The sequence below is a fragment of the Hylaeus volcanicus genome, chromosome 1 (genome assembly GCF_026283585.1).
Source record: "Hylaeus volcanicus isolate JK05 chromosome 1, UHH_iyHylVolc1.0_haploid, whole genome shotgun sequence".
Lineage (NCBI taxonomy): Eukaryota > Metazoa > Arthropoda > Insecta > Hymenoptera > Colletidae > Hylaeus > Hylaeus volcanicus.
The window spans coordinates 33,886,553-33,901,691 of NC_071976.1; the positions used below are offsets into that span (position 1 = coordinate 33,886,553).

A 15,139-nucleotide genomic window follows, 5' to 3' on the forward strand; every position below is an offset into this window, starting at 1 on the left:
GAATTTCGTTGCAAGCGCTGATATTTGCGGCTATGTACGGTTTCGATATCGACTTTAACCCTTTGACGAGTAAGCATTTTCGGGAAACATGCACGGTTTATGAGCAACCTTTGTTCCATAACATAAACAATATATTATATCTTATATTCGACTGCATACCTCCATACATAAACTGGTCATAAATTCTATACATGTTATTTATTTAATATCGATTTTGTTACATTAGGTTGTCGCAAAAGTTTTCTCCTAAGTTTATAAAAATAGACAACCTAATTTATCAGATGTTAATATCGTATAACAGTAACGGAGCAAAATGAATCGTACGCAATTTAATAATGTAACATTAGACATAAAATATTGTATACGTATTACTTACTAATGAAACGAGAGAAACTTTTGGAACAACGTAATACGAATTGTGCATCGTATTCATTTTTAAGTGGAAGTTGAATCTGAAGATTTGTTTCGTTATTATTTGATAAAATATTGAAAACAGCAAAATACAATGTACCGTATCAGACGAGTACTTACTTATACGTTAATTAAAATTCATTTATTGTGCGGGATTCCTGAAAGCACGGGTATACGCAAAACGGAACAACGGCGCGCATAGTTTGCCCGACGCTATTAATTACTGTTATTTCCATTCCGTAGTCAAATGTATATTTCGAAAGAACAGCATATAATAAAAAAGAAGAAATATGAAAAACGCTCGAAGGAATCCTACGTACGATGCTGTTCTTGGAAGAGATCAGGAAAAAAGAAAAACTCGTGAAGCTCGATTCCGTCCCGAAGGGATCAGCCGAAGAAGCCACTTTTTCATGTTCACGATAACGTGTTTACAAAATATCCTGTAGGGTTGGCCCTCGTGCCGATGAGCCACGAATGGACTCTCACGGTGGTCCTTATGACTAATAGTCTCGCTACCCATGGGTTGTTCCATTCGTGTTCTACTGTTCGGTGCCCTCTCGAAAAGAAGAGAGGACCAGAAGGAAAACAACATCTCCCCAGTCGCTGACCGTACGCGCGACTCTCCGAAATCGTGGATCCCTCGCTGACGTAATCGTACACATAAAATATGAAAGGAGGGAACGAGACGTGCCGAAGCACTCGGTATTTGTCCATTAAGTTATCGTACCTGAAGCTAGGGACACGCTGTTATCGTGTCACGATTTCACGTTGTATTGGGGAGCTACCATGAGTGGCTACCAGCGGTGACATCAATGTTATCACACCGTCGTACTCGTGGTCCTTACGTTTTACGAGTCACCGTTATGTTCTTTGTACGTTTGGTTGACTCATATGCATACCTCTTTTATACCGACACAGCTCTTTGAGAAATAGGATGACAGTTCTTGGGGATGACAGCACTTTATCAAATTGATAAATTGATCACTCAGTACCAAATTATTTCTATTCGAATCCGATGTATATTATTGTAAATAGAATTATATACTAAGTGTTCCTGGATTAAATGACCACACTTAAAACATGAATTCAGGATCCCAAAACTAAACAAAAAGTTTTCTCTACAAGTACCATCTTTCTTTCGCAGTTTTTGTAGGATCCCCTTGATTCAACACATAAAAAGTTTATAATTGTTCATTTTCCAATTTGTATGGGGTTTCGAGTATTTTGTAAAATGCACACAAGAATTTAGAAAGAATTGTATTCCACTCGAGTGCCCACAACTAGTGTGTAAATCGCAAATCTTGTTCTTTTTTTTATCTCTTCCTTTCTTATTGATTCGATCTGTACACAACAATGTATCATAGGACAATGAGCGCGTAAAACAAGTCAAACGAACCGTAACTGTGAGTCATGGTACCGCTTGATCTCGTATCCTACGCTTACAAGCTGATATATTTCAGTGCCATTAGTATTTTTGATGATTCAGTCGAACGCGCCTCGAGGTAATTCATGGTCTTCGGATCGATTAATTTGAAACCGTCGCGTGGATATTTACTTAATCCTGGTGCGATTAACGTTGCGATCAGGTCGAACCATTCTGTGTGAAGATTTACACAAAAATAGGGTGAATCTCCATGAAATCTAAAATTGTACAAATTTTTTAAAATGTAGAAAAATGTAAAAATGGAGGCATGTTTCTTGACTCGTTGTTATAGAAATTACTTCCTTGTTTACACAGGTTTCTATATTCAATTAATTATAAATGACTTCGAGATAACTTCAGTTTTCACAAAAGGATGTGTATTTTTTACGCACATTTACGTACATTTGTACACCATCGCTCATAAATACGTGAACACTTTATCGATTGGCATAAGTATCTAAAAAAAAGTTACGAATCTATTGATAGACATTATTATGTTTCTGTATTTTTGTGTTATATTAGAGAATATACAGGGTGTCCCGCGTTCTAACGGACAAACTTGGAGAGCATATCCTGCAAGCGGAAATAAGAAAAAAATGTTACTTGAAGTTTGCACAGAAACCCTTTGTTACGAAGTTATAAACAAATAAAGTTAGAATCGATGACAATTGGTAACTGTGGCACTCGAGAAAACTAATACATCGAAGTTCAAATGGTATTATTTTACCAAATAACGTTAGTGTCTTCGCAAGATGACGTATACGTCTTAATTACATAATGTCTCTGATAATCAATAACAATATCGATGGCGGCACCGTCAACCTGAAATATCAAACTAATCTCTTGCTGGTTGTTTGGAGAGAGAACAAAAATTCGGCCCATAGAAGATTAAAAGGAGCATACACACAAATAAGGACCCAACCATTTAGCTCCATCATCTCGGTCGTACTCGATTTCGTTTCAAGAATATACTAATCGTTCATCTCGACCCCACGCATAAAGGAGCTTAATTCCCACCGCGACGCGTGCCCTTAAATGGAAGCTCTGGAATCAATTTTTCGACGATACCACGATTCTTTCTCTTGGTTGCATTACGCGCGGTGCACCATCCGCCTCGGTGTATCCCGTTGTCCGATGCAAATCACGCGGTCTGACCAATGGCTGGACGTCTCCTTCTGTTTTGTCGTCTTCCTCGACGCGTCGCGTAGGTTTACTCACGAACGTGGACACGTGCGTCGGCCGGGCTGGTCGGCGGAAAGATGGAACAGGGTTATTTCTGTCGTCATCAGTCACTCGCGGTGGGCTTAAAGTCTCCGGCACGCGAGCAAAGAGAAAGGGAGAGAAACGGGCCAGTTTGCTAGCGAGACACAACACAATGCTACTCGTGGCTCTACTCCTTTTCCGGAGCTTTTATGCGCACGCAATCCGTTTCCGCGCGGTCACGACGGACGGGAGTTTGTCGCGAGCGGCACGTCTTCGAGACGCTGGCTCTCGTTATTTTCGAAACTGGAAACTCGTCGCGAAGGAGGAGGCGGATTAGTCACTGGCAAGGGTGACTGTGGCTTTCACGCGGCTCGAGATCGTTTCCTTGGGGATTTTCTATGCTCGAAACACTGGGCCGAGAGAACTAAGCACGCTGGGTTGAGTCATTGCTATCGGTTGCGGAGAGACTTATCTGTTTTAGCGAAATTTATACTTCTAGCTGGACTATTCCGAGCGAAATCGGACACTTTTTCGTGTAACGTCTTAGATCTTGATGAAATTTGGATATCGTTGGAATCGTAGCGTCGGAACTGAAGTTATTTCTGATAATTGGACTGCGGATCTTTATGCAAAATAAAATCTTGGCGAACGTGACTACAAAAATTTCATCTAAATAGGAATTTATTTTATTCTGCAAATATTATAACATGAACTATACTTTCGATCTTTTTTATATTCTTGCATAGTGTTTGCATTTCGTAGGTTCTTGCACGTTCAAATTTTCTATAAATGCAGAAAGATCCGCAGTCTACTGATAACAAAATGCAAATAAACATGTTAGTAAATAAAAACAACGATAGTTGGGGATAAACCCGGAGGAAAAAGGACCTTGCGGCCAGAAACCTCGTTAAATATATTTTAAATTAAAGAATACATGTGTGCACGCGAGTGTGTAAATTGTGTGTTCATGTATGTGTACAAGAACGATTGCGTATGGCGTAATCATTCTACGGATTATGCATGATACGCATGTTAATACGCGTATTGTACTTTCATATACGATTCAAAAATAGCGAGAAATAACGAATTGTTTCTTATCGAACCCTAACGCAGTCTTTGATTTCATAAATCAATTGTTCACTCTCAGCCTGCCACTTAACGAACTCGAATGTTATACACACCGCAGTGCACGACAGCGAAACGTTCGGTTGCGAGCCACGAATCCCAATACCTGTTATCAATGCAGGATGTTCGACGACTGAACAGTGAGCAACGAAAGCGAGATCTGGTCGAAATAAGCCATGCTTAACTGGTGATCGAGATGGTAGTCAGCGAGATCGAAGATGGTAGCGAGCATGGATCGCCGTTGTCTCGGAGGCATTCATCGATTATCGTGAATCGTGGTTGCGTTCTCCATCGGGCGATTTTATCCCGATACGGCCAGCTTCTTTGCGTTAAAGACGGTGTTGGGAAGCGTCCGACTATGTTCGAGCTGCTTGATAAGATCGAAACGCGAGTGGGAAACGTTAAACGTAGGCGTGACTCTCGTTGACACGGGGAAAGAAACACGAGGACCGGGAAATTAACCGTGGCTTCGACCTAGATCGGTCAATTATAGCTCCTCGCTGTGAATCGGGTTAACTATTGTTCGCTGGAAGTCTCGGAGAAGTTCATTGTCGAGGAAACACGAGGCTTCGGTTTGTTAGAAGTACGCCTGTATTTTTAACCACCAACAGTCGTTTGACCCGAGTGCCCTCTTCGTTAACGTCGCTTTACTTCGATTAGTCTGTATTCGATTCTTGTATCGTAAATCACGTGTCTTGTTGATTAAATTCTAGCTAATCTAATCCTTGTATTGCGTCTCAATCCCGCAATATAACTTACGCAGTGACAAGCTTGTTGTCGAGGAGTTATTTTCAGTAGGAAAGTTATTGTCGAGGAAAATTGAGGTTTCGGTCACAGCAAGAAGTTCATCGTTGAGGAAAGATGAGGCCTCGTTTCTAATGAGAAGCACGCCGTCAATGATGAGACTTTGGTATGAATAGGAAATTCATTGTCGAGGAAAAATGACGACTCGGTCTCGATACAAAATTTATTGCAGAGGAAAACTGAGGCTTCAGTTTCAGTAAGAAGTTTATCTCGGTGAGACGGTCATTGTCAACGACACTTTCGTTTCAGTAAGAAGTTTATTATACAATACATACACAAGAGACGAGTGTCAATCCTCCGTCGATCTCCATCCTGATCAGATCTTGGGGACAGTTTAATGTTGCTTTCTGGAGAAAAAAAAGTTAACTTTTTATTTGATATTGAACGACAACGTCATTACTTCGATAACGCATTGTATAATTGTATGTTCTCGTTTAATACCTTGACTGCTACGTAAATTTGTCATATCTTGCGATGTCTTCGTCATTTGTTTAAATTGTAATATGAAAAATAAAAGTATTCGGTAGTTCACCGAGTTACTGTTACTTTATAATATGTACAGGGATAGTAATTTTAAAGTTTACAAGTATTCTTGTTTGTATCTCCAAGGATATTTACAATTTATCAAACAGGGACATTCGGTAAATTGTGATAACTGGGTGCTTTCGCAAAAAAAAAAAAATTGTATCTTTCTCTTTTCGTAAAATTGATACAAATTACATTTTTAATTACAGTTACTGTCTCATGTATTACGCGCATTATTTCTCTCTAATACCATTTATGTGACAGTCGAATTTATGCTGGATTAGATTTGTCCCGTAAGTAGCATCATTATTTATCAAACCTCGCGAGCATCTGATATCACAGAACGCTCGAGTGGGTGTATCGCTAAATCAAACGGATGTCGCTCTCTTATGTTTGATCCCGGCATGCTGTGTGTTTCTGTGCGCGGAGTTAGAATCGTCTTCAGGGAGTGGACGGAGAGCAACAGCGTGTTCCCGTGTAATTTTCGCGGCAGGATCATCGATTAATTATCAGGAACGCGTTGTTGGATACCATTTAATCTCGTCGACGGTTGTCCGTGGCGGGAGTTGCCGATAACTCGTCACGTTTCTTTGATGCGGTGTAGACTCGCGTGTCGATTACGCGCGTTTAACTTGTACGGATGTCCAGGGTGGTCGGGATACAGGTGAACCTGTTCGCGCGTACGCCTGTATGTACAATAGCCAAGCTGCGACGTTGCATATCTGCGGCAACCGAACTCGCTCCCGGACGACTGGTTTCGTGCTGAGCTCTGTCAAAACCTGTCGATGTGTATACCTCGAGAAAATTACAAGATAAATCTTCCGTATGTTAGTTGCGCGAGGCTTCGAGTCGCCAACGGAGCCTGCGATACACCCGTCCCGTGGAATTTTACGTTTGCTGCCACTACTCGAGGCGATAGTTAGGTGCGTTGACCCTGGACAGGTCGAACGAACGCGATAGATACGTTGGAAACATTTTCAAGCGTTCGCCGATGGTAATTTGGTTTTATGTGTTTGGATGGCCGTGAAGATCGAGGCTGGTGACGTTTGGCCACCTATTGGTATCCTGTCGTTTGTGGATTTAGATGAACACGTTGAGTCTTTTAGGATTTGCCGACTTTTGGGGATGGTTCAATGATTTGGAGATGTTTTCGATACGAATTAACACGAATTTAACACGAATTCATCTAGATTTTACAAATTTAATTCCACGTGAGTCTTTTAGGATTAGCCGAATTTTAACGTTGGCTCAATGCTTTGGAGACGTTTTCAATACGAATTAAAACGAATTTAACACGAATTCATCTAGATTTTGCAAATTTAATTCCACGTGAGTCTTTTAGGATTAGCCGAATTTTAACGTTGACTCAATGCTTTGGAGACGTTTTCAATACGAATTAACACGAATTTAACACGAATTCATCTAGATTTTACAAATTTAATTCCACGTGAGTCTTTTAGGATTAGCCGAATTTTAACGTTGACTCAATGCTTTGGAGACGTTTTCAATACGAATTAAAACGAATTTAACACGAATTCATCTAGATTTTACAAATTTAATTCCATATGAGTCTTTTAGGATTAGCCGAATTTTAACGTTGACTCAATGCTTTGGAGACGTTTTCAATACGAATTAAAACGAATTTAACACGAATTCATCTAGATTTTGCAAATTTAATTCCATGTGAGTCTTTCAGGATTTGCCGACTTCAAAAGTAGTGGGAAATCGTGAAATAGTTTTTATATATAAATTGTTTGTGGACTATAACATTATTTTAAAACCTCAATTGGTACATACATCGATCATTGAATTAAATCACGCTTAAAAAGTATAGATAACGAATATATATAAAAGAGTCGCATAAGGTTGAAGAGGATTACCTAGTTATTTATTTGCATTATTACTAAAATTACCAATGCATAACGCATTTCTATTAATTTCATCATCAACTACTTTAACTAAAACTTTACCAAGTATTTCTTTTAGAAATTTTAGTTTCTATAATTTTATCGCGTGAATTTTACATTTTAAAATAACATTTCAACGAATAAAATCAATCTAATCGTATGAAATAACCCATTTCATTTAGCATCACCATGATCATAACTTGATATTAAAGGAACTAAAAATATATAGATATGAAAGTATACGTATCAGTTTACGTAGAGGAAAGTGTTCAACATAGATCAATAATAATTCACATTTCTTGCGACGACACTGTACGTATAGATCGTATAACGGTAACTTATTTTAATTTCAGGTTCGTCTGGACTGTATGGCGGGAGCAAAAGCTCGAAGAATAGTGGCCTCTTTCCATCGACTTTTAACGTCGCCGCAAAGGCAAATGTTTATGTGAACGCAACCTGCGGTGAAGAGGGACCAGAGACATTTTGCAAACCCTCCGAATCATCAAGATGCGCGGTTTGCGACGCGAGGAGTCCCGATCCCGGCAAAAGGCATAATATTACCAACATCCTGGACTCGAATCCTGGAAGGTGGTGGCAGAGTCCCACGCTTGCAAGAGGGGACCAATTCGAGTATATAACTATAGTTTTGGATCTTAAACAGGTGAGATACTTCCCTTTCTTAAATACTAGGTCTAACTGGAACGGTTCTACACGATTTCGATGTAATTACTTATCAGACATTTTCCAATGCAAACTTAATCGTACCGTGCACGTGCGTACAAATTATAGGACGTCTACGATTTGCGCAACTTCAAACGTGAATATCTCGACGTGTGACTATCGAAAATGAAATCGTAAGGAACAGAGTCGAAGTATTTGTGAAGAGAGAACAGAGTTATTGAAACCCGAGTATTTGTTCATCCCTCTCGATTCAAATAACGAATAACATCTTCTCTCTCCGATACATAGGCCGTCATCCACTTTACTTGCCGCGAACATAATTCCCAATTTCTAAAGACCAGTTCAGTCGATACAAAACTCGAGACAGATGACACTTACCGAACAATTCCACGAGGTAGCTTTCGTTATTCGAAGAACTCCGGTATTCGAATTGATTTATCCTTCAGGTTCCCTTGGCAAGGTGGACCTTTCGAGAGCTAAACCGTGGTGGCCTTACATTATGTCGCCATTAGAGGGTCCGTGTAAACGCGATGGGCGGGGAGTCGGGCCTTTCCGAAAAATCGTAAAGTCGCCTTTTCCCGCTCGTTAGTCCGGTTTCACGCATTGTGTTCACTTTGGCTCGAATTTATGTCCGGTGGGCCCGCGCGGACGGAGCGGCGAAAAAGGACCGCGAAAGGGGGTCAGGAAAGAACGGAAACGATGGGAAAAAGAGAGGACCGGGACCTGATTACGCAAAACACGAGAGACGGGGATAGACGACGGACCGGGAGGATAGAGGAGGAGGATGGCCACTTTCTGGCCCCTTTCTCGGAATTTCGCGTGCGGCGAGCAGGTATAACCGAAGTGGATCTCCAACAAATTGCGAACGACGCTCGCGAAAAACGTTTTAACGAGCATCGCGGCCCTTTTTCTGGAGGGTTGGTAAATAATAAGGACGTTGGAGTACGAGAGACCGCCTTGGCCGTGCCTCGTGTTCCCGGGGAACTTTTCCGTTAATTGTGCCCTTCTGCTATTTAATAAGGTTAGTTAGCGGTGGCCGCTCAGTCACGCTTGTTTTTCTTCTCCTCGATTCAATTAGGGGGCTCGACGATGTGCATTGTGTTGTTTGTTCCTGTTGGGAACCCAAATTGTACGCTTCAAACTCGTTAATGGTGAAACTCTTTGCGAATATCGTAATGACCGTTGTCAATCGTGGCAATGAAATAGTCTTGTTGACATATAATCGGCACGATCGTTTCGACTTAAGTCGCGTCACTTCAAATTTCATTAGTGGTTATTATAAAAAAATTATGAAAATCGTTTTATTTTACGCACTACATGTTTACAACGTTGATATCTCAAAACATATTTCGTTATTTTTATCTTCGACCTAACGATACGAATTTCCGATGTTCGGCTTCAGAATTTTATTATTTTCGTCAGTTCTTGGTACTAGAGACCTGCCTGTAAAATACCTGCGTGAATGTATCAATACAAAGTTACCGTTCGGAAAGAAAAGCAACTATCAGACAAGCACCAACTGCCCCACGAAAATAATTAACTCTTCGACTGCGGGACGATTTTTACTGGAAATTTTAAGAGGCGTAGAGATGTGAATTTAAAAAAAAATATTACCTTGTAGGAAATGATAAAACGGAACTTTTTTTATATTTACCGTTTATTCGTACGACGTTTAGTTTCGGATATAAAAATTGAAAACTTAAAAGTCCCTTTTTCCTGAGATCTCGTAGTGGTGTATATTCTTGTTGCAGTTGTCTTAAAGAAAAAAAAAAACAACAGTGGAACAATTGAATTTAAAAAAAATATCACCTTATAGAGAATGGCGAAACGAAACTTTTTTCATACTTACAGTTTATTCATACGACGTTTAGTTTCAGAGAAGAAACGTTGATACGTAAAAAATGTTGATGTTTCCCTATTTAACTATATTCCTGATTAATGATTGCAACTGAATTTCAACGCAAAATTTTGATTCAGATTAACGAACACAACTAAATAGACATTATCGAACGCGAGTAATTAATTGTTGTTAAATTAATTGCTTCGTCGCATAAGTAATTATTTAAAAAAAAATTAATGTAAACGGACGAAGGATACAATTAATTATCCGCGTTGTATTTCTTAAAAACTTGCAGTCGAGTCCCGCACAATATGGGCGACAGTATCTGCAGAGTAATTATTACGTTAATACGAGAGTAAAATTCAACGTTGGCGGGGAAATAATGGATACGTTAAGATAGTCGAAATCTCGGCGTGCAATTAGAGAAGACGAGGATGGGTCGAAGCCTTGGTCTCTAATTGGATACCGATTACATGGCTATTCCTTACCATGCTAAGATATCTTGGGCCAATAATCGCGGCGTGCCGTATCGCCTGCAGAAGAGGTGATTTCTTAGTAAAACTTAATTAAAAAAAACTTTGTTGACGAACTCTTTCGATGCGGTGCACGCGAACATCGCGTTGTTATGAACAGTTGCATAGAAAATGCAGAGAGAAAAAAATAGCGATGATGGATGAAATCTCTCCACGCATCTGGCTGAAATATGGTTCTAATTAAGTATCGTTTTAACCGTGAATGTGGTAGTGAAAAATGAACGACAGATTATTAATGACATACAAGTGAAATAAAAAAGAAGACATCGGGAATAATTTTTCTGTTCAGCGTTTCCTCGATGTATCGCGTGAATTGCTGTGAATCAATTACTTTTTCAACATTTTCCTGACAGCAGCAGAAGCTGACAAATATTTTTGTTTGTAAATAAGTCTGCTATTTGCATTGTAGCTTCTTTCAAGGACTTCTAATTAATGTTCTCACGAAAGTGTTTAGCCCGAAGAACTTTGATAGCGTTCTCGAAATTAGCGTTTGAGTTAACATAAAATGAAGTCATTACAGAGATGACAAGCCATCATTTTTTATCAAAGTGTCGAACTTTTGAGGGCTAGGGATCCAGCTAAGAACCTTCATAAAGTGGGCATGTACAGTGATTCATCGTGATATTTTTAAATAATAGTCTACGGGTATCAAGGGTGATTATGCTAATCGACGGATAAGCAAGCCGCGGAGGCCATATTTATGGTCCTCGTTAACGTTCATTGCGCTTATTAATTTTACGAGCGGTCAGCATTTCTTCGTGATTGTTTCTTTCGACTCACGCGCCAACGTTAAATCGATGTTGTATCACTGCTGTATTACTTTGATGTTACAATTATTTCGTACCGCACTAATCAGAGACCATTAACGGGTTTAATGTTTTCGTGTCCAGCACGATCGTATCGATAACTCAATGGAAACATTCTCTAAGGTAATTAGTAAAACACGAATTGGAAAGGTGTGTAAATAGAAATCCTTGGTGCCCTTTAATTTATAAGTCAAAATTTAAAATAACACATCGATTGAATATTATTTCAATTTCATGAATCTTTACTTAAAGTATACCGAGAGTGATATGAAGAATAACAACGGTTGAAACCAAAACAGTTTAAACTTGATAATAAATTGATACGACATGTTCTGTATAGAATTTCTATTTTCTTCGTAGTAAACTATTGAACATATTAATGATTGAAATTTGTATATACTTAATTCTACTTTTTCTATTCTGTCTTTATGCGATATTTGTTATGCATTATCTGACGATTAATCATTATCTTCCTTTTATCGACTATGAACGTAACAACCGAAATAATACAAGAACAGTTCATGGATAGTACTAATACGTATCGATAAATTGAATGTATTAAACAAAAAATTTACTTGTAGCACGCTAAAATTAAAACTGAAATACTTATTATAAAGATCCATCCGAGTCCAATTTTATTCTGCGTTAGATTCGTTCATAAGTGTCATTGTTAGTTATCGTATTCTCCTCTGTATTTATTTTATTTAGAAGATAAAAATGTCACTTCCATCAAATTCTTGCCTCGTGCCGTTATTTTTGTTGGCAGTGAAACACAATTCTATTTAAAAAAATCACATCAGCAGGATGATTTATTTCGTTCGAAACCGCTTCAACTTTGCGTCTCATATATTCCCTGCGTTTCTTGTTCCTCAAAAAAGAAATTAACTGAAACTGAAATAAAGGTTCGAAAATAAAATAGCATCTCGGAGAATGCGGGCGTAAAATTGAAAAGTGATTTATTTATTTTGAAAAGACTCGGTATTTCTTTCTAACGATCTTAAAAGTTGCAAAATGTAGAGATGCTTCAAAGTATCTTACGTAGAATTAGAATTAATATTAAAACGTCAGCTGTCACTAGATAAAGCTGTCAGCTGTCAAAAGATAAATTACAGTTTTTTTTTTTTTTTTATCAAACTACAGTTATTCGATTATCGTCTATCTCTGTTCGAACACTTGCATATAACTGCCACGACTAGAGCGAATGGCTGAAGTTCGTTTAAAGTGCGTTATTTCGTACCTCTTTCCCATTTTCGCGAAATTAGCGTGTCTTTTAAGACCGACGCGACCGTCGTGACACCCTTTTCTCTTATAAAAGTAGCGGCGAACGGCTCTTAATATATTTGCGAGTGTCGCGAGGCCTGCGAGCATTCCACGCATTTCGCGCGAGTCGCTAGCTCATTTTAAATTTAACTTCTGTTTGCGCTACTGATTGGCGTGACGAGACACCGGGATCGGAGCTCGCCGCCCACGCGATCGCAGCCAGCGAAATAAATTAATTTGTTCCTACCTAAAATGGTCATGGCGATGGACTACCTTTAGCCTGCCTTGCGTGGCTGGAGCGTAGAACACGTTACACAATTACTAGACGGATACAAATGATTATCAAAAGCTCGGTAAAGGGACCGTCGTTAATTTCGGCGACAGAGGAGCGTCGGTGGAGTCATTCGTATCCAAATGGTTCGTTTCAGTGTCGTGGCCTGTAATATGTAAGATGTCTGGACTTCAGCGAGATCAAGAATCTTAAACGTGGAACAGCCGAATTTTATATATTATATATTATTTTATATATAATTTTATAATTTTATAATTTTATAATTTTATATATAGTTTTTGATACGACAAAAAAAAGAGAAGATATCAGACGAACTGCGTGTTTAAGATATCATTTTTATTCGGATTTATGAAACGAAATGAAATACATCATTTTGTATGGACGAAGTTAACGTGTGCGGTAAGTTATTGGAAGAGTAGTTGTTGTTTATAATACTAGGTGAGGTATTATAAGCAGTATTATAAACTTGCTTTTGACGGCAGAAAAAAGAGGCGTAGAACAAGAAGTAGAGTAGAATCTCGGTATAAAATTTAAATATATCTAATTTTCGAGTAACGAAGGTTGAGAAATTTCGTACAATGTGGAACATTTAAAACTTGATTTAAAACTCGATTAAGTATCGAATGAAGTGCATATTTGATATATGAATATCTTTATTTAGATCTGTCGAACTAAATGAGATAGGTATATCGTTTCTTAGGCGTATGACTATCTCATCTGTTAAATTTTTGGTTTCAGCCACCACAGAACCATACTAAATGATTCAAGCCATTAGACAATAATAACAGATTCCAAGATATTACTGTAATAACAGATTAATAAAAAGTGATCTGATATATGTGATAAGAACGTTAGTACCGATAAGTCATACAAGAAAATATGAACCATTTGGTGAAACATCTACACATTTAATTTTTCAAAGACAAAAATATTGAATATTATTCTCTTTTTTTGTAACAGATTGCAATTAACATCAAATAGTCCTCCATAATCCAACACCTCGACAATCTCGCATTTCATGCATCACTGTTCGTTCTTCGGAAATTAATTTCGACCAGTACGCGTCAGCCATGTCTAAATGAAATCCAACCGCGAATGGTTAACATCTCGCACTGAAATTTTCTACGTGTTACCAAGCAATCGAAAGTCGAATAAATGCTTCAGAAGTGTCGCCGATTCCAGAAGGGAAAGTGGAACGTCAGGGAGCAGGCGCAGAATCGATTTCACGGTTACCGAAAAGATGGTCGCAGCCAGAGCAGAATGAAGAACTAACCCTTCGATGGGGTCGGTGGTGGGCCAGCGGTAGATTCGAAAGTGAAAAGAGGCATCGGAGTGGCACTCGACTCCGGTCGACAGGACGCCCAACGAAATCTTTCATTGTTCACGGATTAACGAGTCGAGCTGCGCGGTCCCTCGGTTGTTCGAGCCCGAGGTCCTCGAACCTGCCACGTCGTCTTCGAACCACTGAATGAATCATCTCCTTCGGCCTGCGAGAAGAATGGAGGAAGACGAAGTCGCGTAAATAATACCCCGTGGGGTGGAAGATCGCTTCTCGAGCGGGGGCAAGCGTTGCTCGTTTTTCCAGTCGACGCCAGGGCATTACGGCACAGAGGATGATGCAGCCAAGTAACACGAGCGAGCCTGCCCTTTATCGGGGGCGCACAATCGCGGACCTCGTGCGAACGTCCGCCGCAACATTTGAATGAAAGGCGAGGTATTCGGTAAAGGTACCCGGGGATATTGTTACCAGGCAACGAGCCTTTGCACCGACTAGCTGATCAGCTGATAATTGCTGAATTATATACTCGCCACGATTTCTAGGTTAACGGGGTGTTCCATTGGATTGTCCAGAAAGTTCGTGTCAATTTTTATGAAAAATTTTCAGGCATATTCGAACTTTCAAATGTATTCATCGAATTACAGAAGTAAAATTTTAAGTAGGATCAATTTTTAAGTCATCTGCGTTAAATTTCTCAATAGCGCGGTTCTTCTACAACAGGTTGCAAAATATAATTCAGTATGAATATAATAAGCAGCTGACGATAAATTGTAAATTAATGAAATGTTCGTAATGGTATTACAGATTTTTTTCTCAATTTAAAGCGAAGTATATTATTGTTACTATCCTAAGGGAATATATTTATCCGTACGTTTAAAGTAGATTTACTCATTTTACACAAAGAACAGATATAAAACTCGCCAATTGTATTATATATTATTGTTTATATATTATTATAAATTATATAATTTATATATTATATATATATATGTTTATATATTATTATAAATTATATAATTTATATATTATATATATATATGTTTATATATT

The 15,139-nt window shown here is 38.8% G+C and overlaps 1 protein-coding gene across 1 annotated transcript in view; it reads left to right on the plus strand.

Annotated features, from left to right (window-relative positions):
* LOC128876622 (laminin subunit alpha-1-like) overlaps positions 1-15,139 on the plus strand; it is a 95,894-nt gene that overhangs the window by 33,359 nt on the left and 47,396 nt on the right. The window contains exon 3 of the mRNA XM_054123134.1: positions 7,752-8,059. Within this exon, the coding sequence (XP_053979109.1) occupies positions 7,752-8,059 (308 nt within the window). The remainder of the gene's footprint in view (positions 1-7,751; positions 8,060-15,139) is intronic.